The sequence below is a fragment of the Eretmochelys imbricata genome, chromosome 2, assembly GCF_965152235.1.
Source record: "Eretmochelys imbricata isolate rEreImb1 chromosome 2, rEreImb1.hap1, whole genome shotgun sequence".
Taxonomy (NCBI): domain Eukaryota; kingdom Metazoa; phylum Chordata; order Testudines; family Cheloniidae; genus Eretmochelys; species Eretmochelys imbricata.
This window is the reverse complement of record NC_135573.1, coordinates 56,181,016-56,205,668: the sequence shown is the minus strand read 5'-3', so window position 1 is coordinate 56,205,668 and position 24,653 is coordinate 56,181,016. Positions and strand designations below refer to the sequence as shown.

Sequence of the window (24,653 nt, the reverse complement as noted above, 5' to 3'; positions counted from 1 at the left end):
GGCAGCAACTAATATAGGCAGCAGTCCAACAACAGTGAGAAGAACACACTGCAACCCACCAGACTTAGCTGCAATTTGTGATGAGCTGCAAATCCAGCTCACCATGAAGAGCAGCAAGCCTGGCAGTAACAGCTCCAGGAGCAGCTGATTCCGAAGCTCCCTAATCTGGTTGAACAGGTCAGGTAGTCTGTTAGTCCCAGTCCTATTCCAATTGGGATCAGAGGATGTCCCAGTGGATTTGCTGGTCATTGGTGAGGGTAAATGCTACAGCTCAGTGGGTAGGAATCACGTGACTTTTTGTTCCCCTTTTCTAATGGGGGATGCACAACTGTCATACCAGGCCCTAGATGAGCAAACGGCTACAGATTAGTTGGGGGTGGGGGCGGGGTTCAGAGGAAAAATACCAACAGCAGTTTTGACAGTGAGTCCCTTTCTCCAGCAATATGGACATTGCTTGACACTGGACGGACTAGGCAGCTCCTTGGCTGAACAACAGGAGAATGAATAGATGTAGTAGTACTGACATCAAGTCTGCTTGGGAGGATGAAGTCTTGGGTGTGCTGGCACCAGCTGTTCACACTGGCTGAGGCTGTGCTTCAGAGAGAGGAACAGAGGGAGGCCGAGCTCTGGGAGAGATCAGCGTAGACTCAGGAGTACCCTGAAAGTGAGGGGAAGGTACTGTGAGGGAGCCAGAAAAAACGCACTCAGTGAGAGGAGTCACTGGCTACTCTTACTGTGCATTTTTTTCACATAGGAAATCTTGCTCTTGTGTTGATTGTGAGTATGGTGGTTGATGTGGTCTGGTTGAGTCTCAGGTTTCAGGATGTCCAGAGGATGTAGTGTGCAGCTAGAAGGTGGATGCCTACAGGTTTATGTAGGCAGTGTGCCAACTCATGATTTTATTTCCTGTCTCATGACAGTTGGTGTTTTTCCTAAAACCCCAGATGATGGAGGCATGGGATTAGGGGAGAATCTTGGCTTTCCTGAAAAAGAAAGAAAAGGCACACATTTAGCCTTCAAGGTTGTGGAGAAAAGCTTCAAAATGTGAGCCTTAAAGGGTGACAAACTAGAAGGCTAATAACCCTTCCCCCAATTTTGTGATTTTGTTAAAAACTCATTACTTTAAAGCTAATATCATGATTTTGAATGGTTTCAGTTGGCAATACTGTATAGGAGAGCTTAGTCAGAGCTGAGGTATTGCAGACAGGAGAACACTTTTAGGTCACCTACATCCATGGGGACTTATACACAAATCCTGTAGCTGTAACCTCTCTCTAAGTGAAGGGGTGGGGTGGCTGGTGGACTGACACGAGGTAGGAGTGTCCCTTTCATTACTAGGCTGTTTGTCTTGAGGAGAGACTAGAAGCACGTTCGGGACTTCAGAGGTTCATGGCCCTAATCCCAGAAACCCTGAGACGGAGAAGAGATTGGCTCCTCCAGCTCCAACAGAAGATGTAAATTACACAGGGGAAACAAAGGGGCAGCATGCTCTGGAGGAGGATGTGCAACAGGGCAGCAGAGCTCTTCTGTTTTTCCACCCGTTCACCCCATTAGCAGGTGTTTAGAATCTTGCATGAAGCTACTGAAGTTCTGTTGCCTCGTGGTGACACCGTTCAGCTACACTGGGTTGTGCGAGAGAAAAGGAAGTAGTTAGTTTATGCAGTCATTTCAGTCCTGGCCTTGCTGGCCCATGGATTCTCCCCTCAGGTACAGGGGTCTTTCCAGCTGTCCTTCAGGAAACTGGGGGGTATCCTCCAAAGCTTCTTCCTCCTTGGCAAAGCTTCTCCCTCCTTGGCCAACTTGTCTTGTTGGGTTTTGCTTGGTCCTCAGGCTAGCTGTGACTATCAACCAGCTTCCCCTTCAGCTGCTCCATGCCTCCAATTAGTCCCCAGGCTCAGCAGGCAGCCTTTTCCCACTAGTGTCTTAGTTCATCCTCTTCTTATGCTTTATGCGGAGCTACTCTGACTCTGTAACCACTACCTACTATATTCCTTGTGCATTCATGCCACTAGACTCTCACTCTGCTCAACAGCCTTAAAAGCATAACAGAGCTTTCTTAATGTTACCCCACTTTCCCCATACTTGCACTAAACCCTTCATAGTATCATCTTTAAGTGTCTACATCAGGGGTAGGCAAACTTTTTGGCCTGAGGGCCACACTGGAGAATAGAAATTGTATGGCGGGCCACGAATGCTCATAAAATTGTGGTTGCGGTGTGGGAGGGGGTGAGGGCTCTGGTTGGGATTTGGGGTGCAGGCTCTGGCTTAGGGTTGGGGATGAGGAATTTTGGGTGTAGGAGGGTGCTGTGGGCTGGGACCGAGGGGATTGGCGAGCGGGAGAGGCATCAGGGCTGGGGCAGGGGGTTAGGGTGTGGGGAGAGGCTCAGGGGTGCAGGCTTTGAGTGACGCTTACCGCAAGCATTTCCTGGAAGCAGTGGCATGTCCCTTCTCCAGCTCCTACATGGAGGTACAGCCAAGTGGCTTTACGCTCTGCTCCATCTGCAGGCACCACCCCTGCAGCTCCCATTGGAGCCCAGGAGGGGGCCATTTGAGCACGTAGGAGCTGGAGAGAGGCCATGCGGCAGCTTCCGGAAGCCGCATGATGCAGCCCCCGGCCCCGCACCTCGGCTGGAGCCCCGGAGCAGGGCCAAGCCCTGTGGTGTGGTCCCCCTGACCCAGCGCCCCGGCTGGAGCGCCGGAGTGGGACTGAGCCACGTGGTGCACCGCCCCCCCTCCCCAACCCAGCACTCTGGCTGGAGCAGGACTGAGCTGCATGGTGCCCTCCCCCAACCCAGCGACCCGGCTGGAGTGCCAGAGTGGGGCCGAGCCGGGTTGTGCAGTCTCCCCCAATCCAGCGCCCCGGCTGGAGAGCTGGAGCGGGGCAAACTCCAGCCCTGCTCCCTCTAGGGAGCTCGGAGGCCGACTTAAAATGGTGTGTAGGCTGGATCTGGCCCATGCGCCATAGTTTGCCTGCCCCTTGTCTACATTCTTCATAAAGAGCCTTTCTTTCTGGGGAACACTCCCTGCATTCCCATATCAGGTGATCAACTGTTTCTTTAACCTTACGTATGTTACAAAGCCCATCTTTGTGTCTATTCAATAAACGTAAATTATTATTCAAACCACAGTGACCAGTTAACAGTCTAAATATGAGGACATCACTGATCCTTTCATAACTTTGCACTAGCACGTTATCGTCTACGCTGGGGCATACTTCATAGACACTTTCTCTTTTTACTTGGTCCACAATTCTCACCATTCCTCTTTAAACTAAACTTTTCATTTCCTGCTTACTTTAAGGAATCTTTACATCAATGTTGCCGTTTTTTAAACAATTTTTTGCTTCTTTATGTGCCGTTTCACTGCCAGGTATCCCTGCATGTGCTGGAATCCATACTAGTGTTGTGTCCATACCTGACTATACTAACTCAGGTGTCTAAAACAATATTTCATGTATTAGGTCACTCTTGCTTCTTGAGGTATCCCTTTGAATTGTCAGTATAGCTGATAATTAATCTGAAAAGAGAACAGCTGTGGTAGGCCAGATGTCCATATCCAGTTTGTTGCTAGCATTATTCCCACCAAAACAGCTCTCATTGGGTATGTCTACACAGCAACTAGACACCCGCAATTGGCCTGTGCCAGCAGACTTGGGCTTGTGGGGCTGTTTCACTGCTGTGTAGACGTACTCATAATGGCTATAAAATTAGATGTTCTTTTAGATTTCTCAGCTCCAATTTTAGACATGCAAAAGGCTGCTTCCACTCTACCTATTTTTTCATCTTTTGATCCATTGGCATGCATTTGGCAATGGTGACTCCATTTATCATAAACTCAGACGTTATCTGTCTCTTTCTTCTCATTTATTTTATTATATGATTCTAAATCCACAGCCAGAGAGATGGTTTTCCAGGTATAATGTACCTTTCCATAACTATAGATTTTAATCTCTTCTAGTCTTTTCTTTTTTACTTAACTCTTTTCTCACATTTTAACCCTGTGAGCATGAGCGAGTTTATTGTGTCGGGCTACATTTCATCCACTTAGTTCCCAACATTCTTGATATATTTGTCCAGTATTCTTATTTGTCTGTTTCCCCTACTTTAGCCCAAAATGTCAGATCTAACACTTTCATCTCTATATTTTGAGGGATGAGGCAGAATGTATGCATTCCTCTTCTTCCACCTCATTCCCCACTGGTTGGGTGAGAGGGGTGCCTTGCCCTGCCCCTCTGTAAGAGCCTGGCCTCCAGGCTCTTAAAGAAACAGTAACAGATTTCTCCTGAACACTAATTTCCAGGACTGCTTCCTCTCCACTAATATCTCTTATTTCCTAGGCTTTTGCATACATCAAAACCTCCACAAATCTGGAAGGGTTATGCCAACTGAGTGGGTGGGCTGATGGCTAGGCACCACGACCCTTACGGGGGCAAATTACTTTATCACACTGACAATCATTTTTCTGTTGAATACCCATTCTGTTCTGTTTAATGATACACTCTTAGTAGATTGTACTCCAGTTGTTATTTTGTGATATTTTAAATAATTCCCCAAAGTAATGATCATTTATTCCCCAGTTCTTTTCTCCATTAATGAACCATGACTCTCATAAAGCAATCATTTGTCAGGTATTGAGCATTAACAAATGCTGTATTTTTGCTTATATGTGGAATTAATCCCACAAAATGACTTTACCTCAGAATTTATTTTGTTCTGCCATGTCATGGTCCTTCAGCTTTTGCTTTACTGTACTCAGGGCTGGTTCTAGGGGTGAGCAAGCAGGGCAGTTGCCCATGGCACCAATTTCCAGGGGATAGTGAACTGCTCTGCTTTTCCCCCCTCTCTTTGCTGAGCTGCTCAGGGAGCTGAGACACCAAAAACATTTTCTGGCCTGGCCTGCAAAACATCTTGGGCTGCTTCTGACTGTACTGCAATGGTTTTTGTTTGGATTGTTACTTATTACTTTATTGCCTCTTCATGGCTCAGCAAGGTACATGCTCTGCATGGTTGTGTGCTGTATAGTAATCTCAAACACAACTGTTTATCAGTGCACTGGGTGACATTTTCAAGTCAATAAACAATGCCAGCAATACATTGTACTTGGATAGTACCTTATATCGAGCAGCTCAAAGCAGTTTATAAACAATAGTGAATTGTATTCTCACAACACTACAATAATGTAGAGAGGCATTATTATCCCCATGTTACAGATAGAAAACTGAGCACAGAATGATTCAGTATCACAGGGGTCTTACCAGAGCCTGTAGGTACCTGGGATGGGCTGTGAGTTCTGCCAGATTTCCTGGAAGTTTAGGTATTGTAAAAACAAGTGTGAAAGCTTAGAAAGGTTTTATTGTTCTTTAAATGTTTTTATTAAACAATGTGAATGTTGGGTATTTATATCTTTATTGTCACAATTTGCATTTACAGTGTAATGTGTGAGGGTGATTGGAGTTGCATGCGCTGCATGTGACTGTAAGAGAATGGCTTAGTTTAGAAAAATTGTTTGCTGCACATAAGAAAGCAAGGAATTTATTATGCCATATCTAAAGCGAGGGTCTCGGTAATAATAGCTGCCTGGCATTAGCTTTAATTGATGTGACAGATGCTTTTGGTATTTCCTAGCTTTTTTCCATTAGGAGAATATATGCATATTTCTCATTTTATCCATCTCCACCAGTCTGAGCTCAAATTCCATCCCCTATAAATATAACTCAATGTGAGTTTCTTGCAGTAATCTGCAAATGAGAATACCAAGTCACTACTTTAAAAGAAAGGACTCCATTTAACAGCTCAATTGCTTCCCCCTCAAAACAATGGTATTTTCCAGATGTTCAGACAGAGTAATGTTTAGCAGAATACATTGATTTTCAGAGCTGCTGAGCACTTGCAGCTCCCACTGACTTCAGCAGGAATTGTGGGTATTCAGTGCCTCTGAAAATGAAGCCCACGGTAAATGTGCATAATTCAGCTCATGTCAAGGCAGCTTCTGGGGCTTGGCTCATAATTTACATCTGTCTAGCATTTACATTTTTGTAATCTAATTGCCACAACAGCAAGTGACAGGTATTTGCTATCAGAGAGAGTATGTGGTGACACAAAGATCGATCTAATGGACTGTGTAGTTGTGCAAATTCACTGGCAATTTCACGTCCGAAGAGTTTGTGGAAATGGTTTCTGATTTGGGTTAACACCCTTTGTATATTAATTTGAGATTTGTGTCAAAGAAACCAACAACTCAGGGCAAACACTCAGCTGACACCAATTGGCGCTGCCTTATGTCAGGTCTCAAAACCATGTATTAACTTAGGTTTACCTGAAACTCAAGCTCACCTAAGGGTTTCTAATGGGGAGTCATTAGATTTGGATTCTATTCCCAGCTCTGTATTCCTTTAAGGAATTTCTTACCCATTTTCCTGTAGGAGGACACAATCTGGTCCAGAATTCACCTACCTTTGTGCCTTTGTGCAGAACAAGAGCATTACTCCACTAACAATCCCACTGAAATCAGTGGGGACCACTCACATGCTAATCAACATGAATAAGGATTTCAGGATCTGGCCCTAACAGAATAGAGGTATAGTAAAGATTATAAGAAAAGGAGTACTTGTGGCATCTTAGAGACTAACAAATGTGTTTGAGCATAAGCTTTCGTGAGCTACAGCTCACTGCATCTGATGAAGTCAGCTGTAGCTCACGAAAGCTTATGCTCAGATACATTTGTTAGTCTCTAAGTTGCCACAAGTACTCCTTTTCTTTTTGCGGATACAGACTAACACGGCTGCTACTCTGAAACCTGTCAGTAAAGATTAATTAATTAGAACCTGACTGTACAACTCTTACCACCCTGAGGAACATTTACTTGCACAAGTAGTCCCACCAACTTCAGTGAGACTGCTGGTGCAAGTGCTCCACAAGAGAAGTAGTGGTTGTACAATCTGGCCTTTAATGTGTGTAGATTTCTTAGAGATCATCAGATGGAAGGCACTCTAGAAGTGCAGAGGTTATGTGTACAACAGAGCATTATGATTTTCACTTCGCTTGGTGCTTGCAAACAAATGCTTACTATAGGACAGGTCGGGAAAGGAACTAGCAAGTCATTGATGAATGTGAATTTCCTCTTTCATCAAGCTAGAGAAATGCCCAGTACATGCTTACTTGTTTTATTTGGGTGACTGACTGTCTTAGTATTCCTGTGCTATATGGGAAAAAGCTAAGATTTCAAATGAATGCAGATGGTGGAATTTTCCTTTTTAAACAAGCCACACCAAACATTTATGGGTTTTACATGCTTACGTTTTAACTTGTGCTGATGAAGTGTATCCACTGTGCTGCACCAAGAGGAGCTTAGTACAAGTAGATGGCTTAAAGTTAGTAGTGTTTGGGTACAGCATTTGCATAGTTTTCTCAAATGCCAGTGTCTCCACACTGTCTGCGCAAGTAGCTTTTAGAGACCACTTGATAGTATAGTGAGGCCCAGTGTTAGTTGTCCAAAAGGTATTACTTATGTTTGAACGTGAACCTCAATGGCTCTATTTTTTTATTTATTCGTTCTCAGTGAATTATTTTTACTTTCGTCTCCAGACTGATTGATGTGGCGTGTGCCTGGTGAGGATGGAGAGACTTGTAATTTCTGGGAAGTTGTGCTCTCTGGATCATTTTCTGAACAAGGGGACCAACAAAGGCAGGTAAATGAATAGCTGCTGCTTTATATTTCAGCACACACAAGGGGCGAGCAACTAGATGTTTAGTACTTTGTGTACCTAAAAGGGAATGTCTGGGAGTAAGTATTATAAGGTGCTGGGATGATAAACAGTATGTGATTGGGAGCCAGACCCAACCATCCTATACACTAGATAGCTCTACTCAGTTCTCTGCGCAGGCAAAATAAAGCAATCACATTGTGCAATGTATGCAAAAAACAATATAGCTGGGAAAGCTGTTACCATGGCAGCAAGAGATGAGAAATCATGGATGTTACTTAGTGCACAATTGCAGGCCCCAGATTCTAACTCTAATGCTCGCTGAGGGGCAGATTATGGAGCACTTACTCTTGCTGGTGAGCAGTACAACCCAAGTTGTCCCACTGAGATCCAGGAACTACTTTGTCTGAGTGGTGAGCATGCGAGCGAGAGCTTTGGAGCTATTCGGGGATAGACCACGACCTATCCTGGTGAGAGTGAGCCAGGGGGCCGTTATGACAGCAGTTCCTGTGAACAGGGCCTATCAGTCCTTACTCTCTGGGAGGCAGGGCCATGGCCCACACTGCTGTCCACGCAAGGCCAGCAGTGAGGCTCATGCATCAGCCAGAGCAAGCTGTATTTTCTTCAGCATGGTGGGGTGCTCAATAGGCAGCCTTGGGCACAATGAGTAGTAGGTCTGCACGCTGCTCTCTACCTCAGAGTCTGTGCAAATGGCACAACTGAGCCTTCTGTGGTGTGAGTTGTATGTTTGAGTCTATTTTCCTACTCTCCACAGATAATTATTCTGCATTTGGAGGCTGCAGTTGGCATATACACTAGGCATATAAAAGAAGTATTTGTGTATACTGTAGATGCCAATCTGAAGGTTGAAATGAGGGAGTGGATATTTTATAATAATTAATACACTCAGCACTTACTTTATGTTTCCACCTGTAGAGCTCAAAACACTTTACAAAGGTTTACAGAAGTGGAAACTTTTTACATACAGAGAAACTGAGGCCAAGTACTTGCCCAAAGTTATAAAGCAAGTTAATTTCACATCTGGGAACAGACCTCAGGTCTTCCAGTCAAGCTCCTTCTGTTTGAAAACTAGTCTCTGCGATACATATTTTTGTTAACTATAGGTAATAAGAGAGAGGAATCAGTTTTAAAATTTGGTTCTGGATCCGCACCTTTTCAAAAGTTGGGGATTGGGGTTGAGTAGTGTTTGTGCTGGCCCATTTCTATCAGCAATATACGTATAAACTATCAGGAAACAGAGTACTCTTACAACCTCTTCTCCACTGCCAATAACATTGCTAGGCCAGACTCCTTGCTGCATTGAGTTTTGGAGAGCAGCAGACGAGGGAGGGCCCATCACGGAGTTGGTTGTAGCTCCCTAATTTTTTGTCCTGCCTAAGAGCTGCCCTCACCTGCATCAGCAGGCAATTGCCTAGAGGGACTCCCTGCCACCTGAGGACAGCTAGAGTGCAGCATACTCTGGCCAGACTGCCTCCTTTTGTCTTCTATGAGGGATTGCAGAGTCTCCTGCCTTGTGTTGCCAAATAATGCTACAAGGGTAGAATGGGGACAGAACCTGTCCTAGGGTCTCCTATATCATTTAAATGTATGTAGATTTCCTGTTGATCTGTGATTTTCCACCCATTGTGTGAAGGGCTCTATGTTAAATGAAAGTCTTTTTTGACAACATCTCTGAATAAGAATAATGCTTTATATATAATGGTTTGAACTGAATTCCTTCTGAACATTTTCTCTTTTTACTCTAAAGGAAGTAAATCTGTTTTCCAGTGACTAGCAGCCTGATCTTTCTCCATGGCAAAACTCCCACTGACATCAGTTGAGCTGGATCTACCATGATGAAGTAACATACCCTTCTGGAATCTGGGCATTTGGTTTTGGACTCCTCTCCTTAGAGCAAGCTGGATCCAACAGTCCTTTGCATGCAGAATATCCATTAACTTTGGGCTAGCTTCACAAAGAAGCTTAGGTGTTGCAATGCTCAGCCTAACTTACGGTGCCTAGAAAATCACTGGGATTCACAATGCCTGAGTTAGGCACCTAGGTTCCCTGTACTATGATTGGGGAGAGATAAGCCAGCACGCTAGGCAGCTCCTCACCTAAGCTAGCCAATGGGAGATGCCAAGGAGAGGGGCCTGTCCTAAACCCTGTCCCTCCCAGGAAGTTTGATTCCGCTCTCAGCTTGGGATTCTCAGCTGCAAACCTTCTCTTGGTGTTAAGTGCCTATGCCATTTTATCAGGAGGAGGAACAACTTCAACAGGAGAGATTGAGGGAACACCACATCAGAATATTCCATAGATCAGTCATTAGGGCACTCACCCGAGAGGTGGCTGGTCCCTTTTCAAATACTTTTAGGTATAGAGGGGACTTAAATTGGGGTGGGGGAGGGGGCTCTCCTAGGTGAGTATCCTAATCACTGGGCTAAAAGTTATGAGGGAGATTCCCCCAGCTGCCTTGAGTTTGCTCACCTATGGGGACCTGATCCAGCAGGCTCTGAGCACACTTACCTGCTTGGACCCAGAGAAGAGGTAGGAGGAGGTATGCATATTTTCTCTGGTTCATGCATTATACTGGACTATAGGTGTCCAGATGCCTGGCATAAGGCTGCAGCATGCCGAGGCGAAAACATAGGCACCTTGGGAACTATTACATTCAGCACCAAATGAGTTTAAGCACCTATGGGGTTTGGTGGCAGCTGAACAGGTGGTTTTGTGAATCCCAGTGGGGCCTGATTCTGGGATTTAGGTGCCTAAAGTGGCAATTCGGCAACTAAGCCCTCTTGTGAATCTAGCCCCTGGTGGAGGTTCCATCCACAGACCTTTCGTTGGTGGCATTGCCATTAATGGTAATGGGTAGGCCCTACCAAATTCCTGGTCCATTTTGGTCAATGTCACATTTTCAGATGTTTACATTTGAAATTTCACAGTGTTGTAACCATGGTGGAGTCCTGACCCAAAAGGGGACCATGGGGAGTCATGAAGCTGTTTTAGAGGGGTTACAGGATTGCCACCCTCATAGCCACCTTCCTGCAGCTGGAGGTACGTCTGAACTCCCTCCAAGAGCGTCCGTGCAGGGGAAGAGGAAGTCCCATCTCTCCCCAGCCTGGCTTGGACTAGCACCTCTGTCCTGCCCCTTCTCTGAGGCCCCACCCCTGCTTTCTCCATCCCCCATCCCCTCCATCGCTCGCTCTTCCCCACCCTCACTCACTTTCACCAGGCTGGGGCAGGGGGTTGGGGTGCAGGAGGGGGTGTGGGCTCTGAGCTGGGGGGTTGGGGCAGAGACATTTGGAGTGTGGGAGGGGCTCCAGGATGAGCCTGGTGCAGGGGGTTGGGGTATGGAAGAGGTTCAGGGTGCGGGCTCTGGAAGGGAGTTTGGGTGCAGGAGGGGGCTCAGGGCTGGGGTAGGGAGTTGGGGTGCAGGAAGGGGTGAGTGGTACAGGTTCCAGCCAGGTGGTGCTTACCTCAGAGGTGGCTCCCAGAAGGAACTAGCATGTATGGCTCAGGCGTGGCCAGGTGGCTCTGTGTGATACCCCTGCCTGCAGGCACCACCCCCGCAGCTCCCATTGGCCATGGGTCCCAGCCAATGGAAGCTGCAGAGCTGGAGCTGGGGTGGGAGCAGTGCGCAGAGACCTGCTGCCCGCCCCTGCACCTAGCCAGACATGCTGGTCGCTTCCTGGGAGCCGTGCGGAGCCAGGGCAAATAGGGAGCCTGCCCTAGCCCCACTGCGCAGCCAACCGGACTTTTAGCAGCCTATTAAAATCTCCCAGATTGGTTTCAGTAACTACCAGGAGATCAGTTCCAATTCTGGGAGACTCCTGGCCAATTCGGGAGTGTTGGCAACCAAGTGAGACAGCTATGATGCCAACCTTAGCCATGAGGGTGCACCTAGTGGTGAGTGGACCCAGTTACAGTTTTCAGGACTAATAAGAAATAAATATAAACTTTCCAAATTAACATGTGAGTCTTTTTTCAATGTTAATAAGATCATTATAATAAGTTGTTAGGGGAGTAAAATTGCTAAAATGGTGTATCCAGAGAAGAAATATAAGACAAAGTTTGACAAGGGGGCCTGAGTTGTAAATATTCCCACATGACATATTTGTTAAGAAGCCAAAAATGCATTGGAAGCTGTTAAAGGCTAGTAAACTAATTGCTTTAAAAACATCTGAGAGAGACAGATTAAACACTTATCTTGACAAAAGATAGATACTGGACTATAACAATATTACCCACATGGTGGGATTTCAATAAGCATCTGTTTGTGGAAGCCATTATTTATAAAGCATTTTTGCTAATTGAAAGGCTGTTATTAACAGAAGGACACAGCAGGTAAGAGCAAATGTAAGTATTTTCAGTGACAGGGCAATAAAGTCAAAATGCTTGCAAATAAAATTAAACTGTTGAAAGATCAGTTTAATGCAAATGAATTCTAGGTTAGCAATGATAAATAAACTGTGATTTTTATGACATTGTTTATTTGCCATCATTGAGAATTTATTTTGGAATGATAATATAAACATGGACAGTTCCAACAGTACTGGTATTGAAATCATAATTCCTGTTGATACAGAGCAAAATCCTGCCAGAAATTTAAATGAAGAGCGAGTCACAATGCATTTGGATTGCCATAAACCCTCTTGCAGAGTACAGAAATTGTGTTCCAAAAGAACAACCCTGACCCCATGCTGCTTTAAAAAAACCCACAAAAAACTGAATCCATTTTGCTCATCCCAGCAGACTGGTAGTTTAAAAGGTAAGGAGCATTTCTCACTGTGAAGAAAACAGTGGTGAACATTTGCAAGGAGAAATGTGTATTCTGCAGTTGTCAATTCTGAGCCTACGCTGTCTTGCCAGAAAGCTGGAATTACTTTTGTGACGTTGGCTGTCTCATAACATAATGTCATACACCATGAAATAGTTTCCATCCAACTTTAATAGATAATATATTGTAATTAATTACCAGCCATTAGATGGCTCTTTACCTCTCTGATGCTGTTTGCAAACATTAAGTGAAGAATCCTCACAACAGCCATGTGAATTAGGTAAGAAACATCACCCCAATTTTTAAGATGGAGAAGGTAAGATACAGAGGGTCACATGGTTAAATGGGTGCCATGTCTTCTGGTCAATTCAGGGGGAAGGGGCTAAATGACTTTCCCAGTTCTGAGTTCCTCTTTTCCCAAGCTCAGTGCATCAACAAGGAAGGCACAGCTGACTTTAAATGACCTTTGCACCTCCCCTGAGGATGTTTGGGCATCAATTTTAGCTCCCTGTAAGTTAGAGCAGTCCCAGGCTCTCGACACGCCCTCCCCACCTGCTGGGATGAGCAAACTGTTTATGTTTCTCCAGATCGAACACTATGGTGGCAGTACTAGGAGACTTGCTCACCCCATTCACCCTGATGAGCTCCCCACAAATGGAATAGCCCAGCAGGGAGTTGGGTTTCCATAATGAGCCCCCAGAGCAGTACAGGTTTCAGAGTAGCAGCCGTGTTCGTCTGTATCTGCAAAAAGAAAAGGAGTACTTGTGGCACCTTAGAGACTAACCAATTTATTTGAGCATAAGCTTTCATGAGCAGTACAGTGGCTCAGCAGCTTCCCCTGCCTGACTTCACACACATTCCTGCTCTCCTCTCATGGGTATAGAGGTGCCGACAGAGCTAAGGACATGAGCTGCCTGTCATGGAACGGAGCAGCGCTATCTTTTTGAGCCACTGAGAACCAAGCTGGGTAGGACAGAGCGGATGGAGGCAGTTACCAGACTGAGTGGAAGCAGAGAGGGGAGCAGGTGGAGGTAGGGCTAGGCTTCTGCGGCAGTAGCCAGTGTGACATTGTATGTACTATTTCTTTAAATCATGACATAGTAGGAAGCCAGATGGGAGGGACTGGAGAAGGTTTTAGTCAGAAACTTTCCAGGGAAGCAGACAAGTTTTATGGATAATACTGCTTCCTTTACGCTGATGAAATTCCTTGTTCAGTATTAGAAGATAGCAACTCAGAGGGAGGAGTTAGTAGACACAGGAAAGTGGAAGAAGGGCTGGTGGGGGTGCAAGAACTAGAGAAGGGACAAGCGGAAGCAAAATGAGTCATTTGTTTATTTTTAAAGTGAACTTAGTGCTTGAGAGAGGTTCTGGCCTGACAGCCCTGGAGACTGAAGTTCTTGATTTGTCCACAGGAGAAAGAGAGAGTCTACAGCATGACTAGCAGTGATACAAACTTTCCTGTTTAGCGAGATGCCTCATCCTTTTCTGAAAGGTAAGAAGATACTTCAGGCATTACGTCCATTCAGTCCTTGGACCCTTTACTGGCTCTGTAAACTGGAGCCAGCTGTACTAGAAGGTTCTGCAGTATGGCCATCTATCCATCGGGAAATGGTCTGAGAGTAATTCATCGCAAAGATCACCAAGCAGCTGTCAAATTGTATGGCTTTTGTCCACTACACCAAACTGTGCTGAATTTGAAACATGGAGAGGGAAGAGCTGGGTAAAGAAAGTGAGCTAGAAAGGGCCAAATCCTGAAGTTGGCGACTGAGAGAAGAAAGGTTCTTTATCTCCTACAAAGTGACTTACACAAAATCTTCTCAAAGTTTGTGGGTCTTCTCCACTGGACTCAAAGTGCCAAAACCTTCGCTATGTGTTTGGGCCTTGGGAACTCTGGTGGAGCTTTTTCTCTGGCATGCAGTGGGTATGAATAACTCTGCCTCTGCTATGCTCCACAGCTGTGCTTGTTCTGCTCTGTCCTTTTTTGCGTGCTGAGGGAGAAAGCCAGATTTGTCAATCATGATGTACAAATGTGGGGGTCAATTCTGGAAAAAACTGCCCCTGTGAAGTGAATTGCAGCTGGAAATAAGCATTTGGCTCTCAGTGCTCATTGTCTCAATTGTATTTGACAATGGCAATTACACAAACTATCAAATGCAAAGAAAATAAACAAACAATTAGTCCTTCTGGGGTAGAGCTTTTATCTACAGTATTGCTTTTGCTTTTATTTTATTAAACTTGACAGATAATAAAGTAGGAATGCATTGTTCAAAATACAGCTATAATAAGTCTTTACATTTTAGTAGACAGATCTAAGATGTATTGCTTCTGAGATGAACTATGGTTACAGCTGGTGCTTGACCCTGCATAAACACTAAACACTATCTGTGTTCAAATAGAGCACTGCAGGGCAAGTAAAGGTCAAAGCACTGGAAAAAAATTTAAAACACAATTATGGCAGTTTAAAAGGAAAAATATTTGGAGTTGTTGATAAAATAGGGACCACGCACTATTTTTTAAATTCCTTCATCTGATTATGTAACAAGGGATTCCATAAAGGAAGCAAGCACACTTGAAATAGAAATGTGGAGGAAGGTAGTAAAATTTTTTCCCCTTATTTCCTTTTTTCATTATACTCATCTAATATATTATGGGTATAGATTGGTCATTTGTTCAGTGAAGTGTGGCATTGGGAGCCAGTGCACAATTGTTGCATCACTAAAAGGCCAAAATGACCAATCAGAACATGAGTTTGGACACTGAGACCCTGTCTTTCATTGGCTGATAGAGTTTTAAGACCAGCAGGGGCTATCAGATCATGTAATCTGACTGACTGTATAGCATAGACCATAGAATTTCACCTAGTTACCCTTGTATTGAGCCCAATAATTTATTTGACTAAAGTATATCTTCCAAAACGACAGACCTGTCTTGATCTGAAGCGTTCAAGAGGTGGAGAATCCACCATTTCCTTTAGTAGCTTGTTCCAATGATTAATCACCCTCTCTGTTAAAAAATCTGTACCATATTTCTAATTTGAATCAACATGTTTGTAACTGTGTTTTCGCTTAGGCTCCCATGTCACGGAGTCACCGGGCAATGCTCTGGAACTATTCTCTACGAAGCCAGTCAGGAACTCTGAGGGAGCCTCCTCTTTGTGAGCAGACTGTCTCCAGGGCAAGAAGCTTACATAGCTTTGACCTTCCTGGGGCTGACCTTGGAGCATTCAGTATCCACTTTCACATCGTGCGCTTCCCACAGGGAGTCCGCACAGGCAGGGCTCCTGGGGAAGCCAGTGGGCCCTGCACCCCAGTTCTGCAGTCAGACGTGACTTTCAGCCAGCCAGTAAAACAGAAGGTTTAGTAGATGACAGGAACATGGTCTAAAACAGAGCTTGTAGGTGTAGAGAACAGGACGCCTCAGTCAGGTCTGTCTTGGGGGGCAGGGAGGCCAGCGCCCCATCTGGCCTCCCTCCATTTCCCCAGCCAGCTCCCAACTGAAACTCTCCAGCCCCTCCTCTCCTTTATCTCTTTCCTGGGCCAGGAGGCCACCTGATCTCTTTGTTCTCCAACCCCTTCAGTTGGCACCTTTGCAGAGGAGGGGCCCAGGCCATCAGTTGCCAGGAGACAGGGTGTCGGCCATTCTTTGTGCATCACGCTGGCCCCCTAGGGCTCTGCCACAATCACACATCCTTATCCCACCACCTAGATGACTTAAGAACTACATAGGGGAAAATGAGGCACCCACACAGTATTCAGAGAAAACATTAAGAACATTCCCACTTCATCACATTCCCCCTCACTTTAAAGGTGTTAGATTAACATGCTTGTAAAGCCCTGCCAAGATGCAGGCTAACGCAACTGAACTAATATCATGGAAAAAAACACACATTTTTTGTCCCTCAAGACAGGCCCTCTATGTCCAGTTACACTATAATGGTCATTGTGATGTGTATGGAGCTGCTGTGTGATAACTTATGAATGCTGCATGTTGACCTGGTAACTGGGATGTTTGCCCTATGAATATATTGGAACAGTTTAATAGTGGGCTGAAAGGAAAAACAAGCAGGAAGGGGAGAATAGGCCAAGATAAACCAACCCTTAGCATACACTTCAAGGTTCTGACTTGACCTCCTGTTCACATCCCTGGACTGGTTTGGTTCAAAAGGGCACAAGCGCAGGAGCTGACAAGAACAAATGGACTCTGACTAGGTTAAGAATGGTTTGTTTTCTCTCTCTTTAAAGAAGAGAGAGTTATTGAGGAGATGTTCAGGCAGGAACCAGGCTGTGACAAATGCACCTGCTGGGGCGTCTGAAGAAGCTAGGCCTGCACTGGTTATCACAAGGGGATGGTAAGCCTTAGGTAAGATAGATGTGTGTAGGTTACTTGTTTTAAAATCTGTTTTTCTCTTAAGCTTTGATTCTACTGTGAGAATAAACAATGCTTTGGTTTTAAGAAGGCTGTCTGATCACTATATACACCCCTGCTCAGCCTCTGGAAGGGAAGAACTGCAGCTACTGATCCCAGTTGGATTTACTGGGTAAGCACAATTAATAGAGAGGGTACTGTAAACCAGGGTCTGCTCTGAGAGTGGGAGAATTGTGGAATTCCACCCCAGGATAGGGAGAGGTGTGAGGCCTGATGTCTGAGGGGGTGCACTCACACCAGGAAAGGTATGGATAGCTCTGTAACAGTCACACTTAAGTGAGCTGTAGCTCACGAAAGCTTATGCTCAAATAAATTTGTTAGTCTCTAAGGTGCCACAAATACTCCTTTTCTTTTTACTTACTATTTGATTGAGAGAATCATCTTGACTGGAGAAAGCTGCTAGTGGGTTATTTAATCCTCTCTCACAGGGTTATTAATTACAGACAAATGTCAAGTCTATCCTTAAATATCTCCCATGAAGTTGAATTCTAATGATCACTTGTTCCAATTCTTAATTTTTCTTATTAGGAACAACATTAGAATATATTCAGCCTAAGAATTCCTTTCTGCAACCTAAGTCCCTGACTCACGTCATCAATGACTAGTAAGAATAATAGATTGCTTTATGACAATCTCTTAATTATTTGTAAGACAGTAATTGGGCTCTTGGTTACACCAGTGTACATTCACAAAATTCAGTGGAGTTAGTCCAGATTTACCATGGCAAAGGTGACAGCAGAATTTGGCCAGTCATCTCTCTTCACAATACCTTTCTCTAGAGTGAACATGCCTACTTATCTTAACCCTTCCTTGGTATTATATTCCCGCTTGGTATTATACCCTTTGGTATTAATTTCCAAGCCTTTTCTCATTTGTACTTGCATTATTATTTGTTTGGTTATCCATATGTGTGTAGCATAGGCAAATATTCTAGGTGTTGTCCACACACATATGAAGACACAGGGCCTGATTCTTGAAGCCTTTTAATCAGTTTTAAGATTATGTAAATCTATGGACTTCAATGGATTTACATCAGTGAAAAACTTTGTATAACAGATTGGAGAATCAGGCCTAGTCTCTGAGCTCTCCATTTTGTCTGTGTCTGAACATGGTTGCAGCCTATTGAGTCCAATGCTGAGTAGAGTGGAATAATTACCTGGTTTATCTTAAATGTGATATTTCTATCCTAATACAACTTGATATCATCTTCATTTTTTGTGATGACATTGACTCATATTCTACTTAACATCCAATTTATAATAGCGCTATCTAAACCATATTTCTCTATTTTTCCTTATCAGAATGTCACGTGGAACCTATCAAATACCTTAGTTAAGGCAGATGTACTACATCAAGTGTAATTTCCTTTATGTACTAAAAAGTACAATTAGTTTAGCATAATTTGTTTCTTTTGAGCATATGTTGCCTTCACCTTATTTTTCACTAGGAGCATATATACTGATTGTGGGTGGGAGTTTCAAAAGTAACTTTGGAAAACAAGTCCCATTGAAGGACACAAGGATTTGTGCTCACAGCTTATTCAGGCATTTTTGAAAATCCCACTTTATTAGTTGCTGTAGCAAATCTGATTATATGTTAAAGTCACATTTATGGGTGTGTCACTTCCTTAGCCTTGGTCTACACTAGGAGTTGAGGTTGAATTTAGCAGGGTTAAATTGATTTAACCCTGCACCTGTCCACATGACAAAGCCCTTTTTTTCGACTTAAAGGGCTCTTAAAATCGATTTCCTTACTCCACCCCCGACAAGGGGATTAGTGCTGAAATTGGCCTTGCCGGGTCGAATTTGGGGTACTGTGGATGCAATTAGATGGTATTGGCCTCCGGGAGCTATCTCAGAGTGTTCCATTGTGACCGCTCTGGACAGCACTCTCAACTCAGATGCACCGGCCAGGTAGACAGGAAAAAGCCCGCAAACTTTTGAATTTCAATTTCCTGTTTGGCCAGCATTGCAAGCTGCAGGTGAGTGCAGAGCTCATCAGCAGAGGTGACCATGCAGAGCTCATCAGCAGAGGTGACCATGATGGAGTCCCAGAATCGCAAAAGAGCTCCAGCATGGACCGAACGGGAGGTACGGGATCTGATCGCTGTATGGGGAGAGGAATCTGTGCTATCAGAACTCCGTTCCAGTTTTCGAAATGCCAAAAAATTTGTCAAAATCTCCCAGGGCATGAAGGACAGAGGCCATAACAGGGACCCAAAGCAGTGCCGCATGAAACTTAAGGAGCTGAGGCAAGCCTACCAGAAAACCAGAGAGGCAAACGGCCGCTCCAGGTCAGATCCCCAAACATGCCACTTCTATGATGAGCTGCATGCCATTTTACGGGATTCAGCCATCACTACCCCAGCCGTGTTGTTTGACTCCTTCAATGGAGATGGAGGCAACACGGAAGCAGGTTTTGGGGACGAGAAAGATGATGATGATGTTGTAGATAGTTACAGCAAGCAAGCAGAGAAACTGGTTTTCCCGACAGCCAGGAACTGTTTCTCATCCTGGACCTGGAGCCAGTACCCCCCGAACTCACCCAAGGCTGCCTCCCGGACCCGCCGGGCAGAGAAGGGACCTCTGGTGAGTGTACCTTTTAAAATAGTATACATGGTTTAAAAGCAATCATGTTTAATAATTAATTTGCCCTGGCATTCCGGACTCTCCTGGATTTACTCCCAAAGCCTTTGCAAAAGGTTTTTGGGGAGGGAAGCCTTATTCCATCCACCATGGTAGGACACTTTACCACTCCAGGCCGGTAGCACGTACTCGGGAATCATTGTAGAACAAAGTATTGCAGTGTATGTTTGCTGGCATTCAAACAACATCCGTTCTTTATCTCTCTGTGTTATCCTCAGGAGAGTGAGATATTATTCGTGGTCACCTGGTTGAAATAGGGTGCTTTTCTGAAGGGGACATTCAGAGGTGCCCATTCCTGCTGGGCTGTTTGCCTGTGGCTGAACAGAAATGTTCCCCCTGTTAACCATGGGGAGGGGGAGAGGGGCTAGCTACGTGGTGGGGGGAGGCAAAATGCGATCTTGGAACGAAAGCACATGTGTTATGTATGTAATGTTAACAGCAAGGTTTACCGTGAAAGAGTGTACCCATTGGTCTATAAAATGTGTCTTCTTAAATACCACTGTCCTTTTTTTTTCTCCACCAGCTGCATGTGTTTCAAGGATCACAGGATCTTCTCCTTCCCAGAGGCTAGTGAAGATTAGAAGGTGAAAAAAACGCACTCGCGATGAAATGTTCTCTGAGTTCATGCTGTCCTCCCACACTGACAGAGCACAGATGAATGCGTGGAGGCAGACAATGTCAAAGTGCAGGAAAGCACAAAATGACCGGGAGGAGAGGTGGGGGGGGGGGCTGAAGAGGGTAAGTGGCAGGCTGAAGACAGGGCTGAAGCTCAAAGGTGGCAGCAGCGTGATGAGAGGAGGCAGGATTCAATGCTGAGGCTGCTGGAGGATCAAACTAATATGCTCCAGCATATGGTTGAGTTGCAGAAAAGGCAGCCGCTACAGCCCCTGTGTAACCAACTGCCCTCCTCCCCAAGTTCCATAGCCTCCTCACCCAGATGCCCAAGAACACGGTGGGGGGGCTTCCGGCCACCCAGCCACTCCACCCCAGAGGGTTGCCCAAGCAACAGAAGGCTGGCATTCAATAAGTTTCAAAGTTTTAAACTTTTAAAGTGCTGTGTGGCCTTGTCCTTCCTCCTCCACCACCGCTCCCGGTGCTTCTCTCCTCCACCACCCCTCCTGGGCTACCTTGGCAGTTATCCCCCTATTTGTGTGATGAATTAATAAAGAATGCATGAATGTGAAGCAACAATGACTTTATTGCCTCTGCAAGCAGTGATCGAAGGGAGGCGGGGAGGGTGATTAACTTACAGGGAAGTAGAGTGAACCAAGGGGCAGGGGGTTTCATCAAGGAGAAACAAATAGAACTTTCACACCATAGCCAGCCAGTCATGAAACTGGTTTTCAAAGCTTCTCTGTTGCGCACCGCGCCCTCCTGTGTTCTTCTAACCGCCCTGGTGTCTGGCTGCGTGTAACCAGTGGCCAGGCGATTTGCCTCAACCTCCCACCCTGCCATAAATGTCTCCCCCTTACTCTCACAGATATTGTGGAGTGCACAGCAAGCAGTAATAACAGTTGGAATATTGGTTTCGCTGAGGTCTAACTGAGTCAGTAAACTGCACCAACGTGCTTTTAAACATCCAAATGCACATTCTACCACCATTCCGCACTTGCTCAGCCTGTAGTTGAACAGCTCCTGACTATTGTCCAGGCTGCCTGTGTATGGCTTCATGAGCCATGGCATTAAGGGATAGGCTGGGTCCCCAAGGATAACTATAGGCATTTCAACATCGCCAACGGTTATTGTCTGGTCTGGGAATAAAGCCCCTTCCTGCAGCTTTTGAAACAGACCAGAGTTCCTGAAGATGCGAGTGTCACGTACCTTTCCCAGCCATCCCACGTTGATGTTGGTGAAACGTTCCTTGTGATTCACCAGTGCTTGCAGCACTATTGAAAAGTACCCCTTGCAGTTTATGTTCTCGCTGGCTTGGTGCTCCGGTGCCAAGATAGGGATATGGGTTCCGTCTATGGCCCCACCACAGTTAGGGAATCCCATTGCAGCAAAGCCATCCACTATGACCTGCACATTTCCCAGGGTCACTGATATCAGCAGATCTTTGATTGTGTTGGTTACTTGCATCACAGCAGCCCCCACAGTAGATTTGCCCACTCCAAGTTGATTCCCAACTGACTGGTAGCTGTCTGGCGTTGCAAGCTTCCACATGGCTATTGCCACTTGCTTTTCAACTGTGAGGGCTGCTCTCATCTTGGTATTCATGCGCTTCAGGGCAGGGGAAAGCAAGTCATAAAGTTCCATGAAAGTGCCCTTATGCATGCGAAAGTTTCGCAGCCACTAGGAATCATAGAACACTATGCGGTCCCACGAGTTTGTGTTTGTTTCCTGGGCCCAGAATCGGTGTTCCATCACATGAACCTGCCCCATTAGCACCATGGTGCCTGCATTGCCAGGGCCCGTGCTTTGAGAGAAGTCTGTGTCCATGTCCTCATCGCTCTCGTCACCGTGCTGACGTTGCCTACTCGCCTGGTTTCGCTTTGTCAGGTTCTGGTGCTGCATATACTGCTGGATAATGCGCGTGGTGTTTAATGTGCTCCTAATTGCCAAAGTGATCTGAGCGGGCTCCATGCTTGCCGTGGTGTGGCGTCTGCACAGAAAAAAGGCGCGGAACGATTGTCTGCCGTTGCTCTGATGGAGGGAGGGGTGACTGACGACATGGCTTACAGGGTTGGCTTATAGGGAATTAAAATCAACAAAGGGGGTGGCTTTACATCAAGGAGAAACAAAAACAACTGTCATACAGAATGGCCCCCTCAAGGATTGAACTCAAAACCCTGGGTTTAGCAGGCCAATGCTCAACCTACTAAGCTATCCCTCCCTCTGGTATTTCAGACACGACTGAATCTCCATTAAAGTTTTCACCAAAACGATTGTCGACTGTTGATTTCACGGAGGGAGGAGGGAGGGGTGAGCAAATGAATACAAAACAAATCTGGTCAATTTCTTGTTTTGATCCACTCCATCTATCTTTTTACATCTTTGGCTGGCAGCAGACAGTGCGGTAGGACTGCTAGCCATCCACATCTCCTGGCTGCTCGGCAGAAGATGGTGCAATCGGACTGCTAGCCATACTCATCTCCTGCCTGCTCACCATAAGATGGTACAATAGGACTGCCTGCAGGACTAAAGAGAATGACCTGGTTGAGTCACTCCTAATTTAGTCCCTGTGCCCATGTCTTCCCAGGTGCTCCTGACCAACCTTACCGAGGCGGCCAGGAGCACCTTGGACACGATGTGAATGGTTTTCAGGCCTATTGCACCGTCTGCTGCCACAAGGCAATGGGTTGCTGCTGCTGTGTAGCAATGCAGTACCGTATCTTCCAGCACCCAGGAGACATATGGTGACAGTGAGCTGCGCGGGCTCCATGTTGCTGTGGTATGGCGTCTGCACAGGTAACTCAGGAAAAAAGGTGCAAAACGATTGTCTGCCGTTGCTTTCACAGAGGGAGGGAGGGAGGGCCTGACAACATGTACCCAGAACCACCCGCGACAATGTTTTTTGCCCCATCAGGCATTGGGATCTCAACCCAGAATTCCAATGGGCAGCAGAGACTGCGGGAACTGTGGGATAGCTACCCACAGTGCAACACTCCGGAAGTCGACGCTAGCCTCAGTACTGTGGAAGCACTCTGCCGAGTTAATGCACTTAATGCACTTAGAGCATTTTGTGTGGGGACGCACACAATCGACGATATAAAAACGATTTCTAAAAAAACGACTTCTATAAATTCGACCTAATTTCGTAGTGTAGACATACCCTTAGTCTGCTTTTTACTTTTCCTTAAGCATAGGGTCTGTACTTTGTTTGATCTTTTCTGCTGATCTGTGACCTTTCCTTAGTAGATCTTATTTAAAAAGAAAAAGAAAAAGAGAAAAAAAAGATGCTATAATTTTAGTTCCTTAGCATTCTAGGATGAATTCTTTCAGGACCTGTTGACTTAAATACTTTCAAGGTGTCTGAAAAAAATCAACAAGCAGTAAAGGGCCAAATGCAGCCCACAATATAATCTATGGCTGATTACCTCCATCTCTTCAACTGCAGATGAGGATACATATGATTTAACTGCAGATTTTTATGCTGGTGAATTCAAACAATAAATTTCTGTTCATTTATCAAGGAAGAGCCAAGTACAAATACATAAATTGAGTCTGCATTTTCATTTAAATATATAAATTCATATGCAGATTAGACCTCAGGCTATTTGGAAAAAATCATCTTGCCCTTAATGTTGTAAATTCCATTTCTGTATCTTTCAAAATGGTAAAAATACTGCCTCCCTGTCTCAGAAGTCTTAATTAAGATTTGTAAAGTGCTTTGAGATCCTCATATGATATGACCGGTGCTATAGAAGAGCACAGTCATATCTTTGCACTGTGTATAATCTTTGTCAGATAATAATTTGGGTTATGCTGTTTGAATCTGAGTTATTCTTGCTAAAATAAAGTTTGTTTAGTTTAGCACAACACATCATTCCAGAGCAGAGAGAAGGAACATATGATGTTCGAAAGAGAGTCAGATTATCCGATACTTATCAACAGCTACATTTTCTTGGAGAATGAGAGAGAGAGAGGGAGAGAGAGATGATAAATGAAAATTCTGGATTGCCTTCCAGAAAGGGGTCAGCTCCTCCCATAGGGCCAAGTTCAGAAGGAATAACTGGTCAGCCAGCAGAAACAGCTGTGCTTAGCTTAACATGGCAAGGATTAAACAGAGTAATTGGAAGATGACTGTTATACAGGTAAACAATTTCAAACCAGAGTTCTAATCAAATTCATTACAACTGAAGACAGGCAAACTTTCTAATTCCATAAAGTATAAGAAAAACAATGATAACAGAAAAAAGAAACAGGGTTTTTCTTGGTGACTTTCTAGTTCATCCTTGCTTTGAGGCTAAGCTATAAAATGTGTAAAAGTAACTGACTTAGTGGACAGAGCACTGGACCCGGGGTCTACGTTCAGCTCTAGTGACTGACTTTCGGCAGTCTCTTTGTACTCTTTTATCTCTTCGTACTTCTGTGTCTCCGCCCTCCCTTTGTATTTTCTACTTAGCTTACAAACTATATAAAGTAGGGGTGCTCTAGAAAT

At 45.0% G+C, this 24,653-nt stretch overlaps 1 protein-coding gene across 1 annotated transcript; it reads left to right on the top strand.

Annotated features, from left to right (window-relative positions):
• The first annotated feature begins 18,078 nt into the window (after positions 1 to 18,078).
• LOC144261038 (myb/SANT-like DNA-binding domain-containing protein 7) lies at positions 18,079 to 20,687 on the top strand. Its single transcript, XM_077810113.1, has 2 exons — positions 18,079 to 19,495; positions 20,076 to 20,687. Exons 1-2 carry the CDS (start codon positions 18,920 to 18,922, stop codon positions 20,121 to 20,123), a joined length of 624 nt encoding a protein of 207 aa, XP_077666239.1. The 5' UTR covers positions 18,079 to 18,919; the 3' UTR covers positions 20,124 to 20,687.
• Positions 20,688 to 24,653: the final 3,966 nt, after the last annotated feature.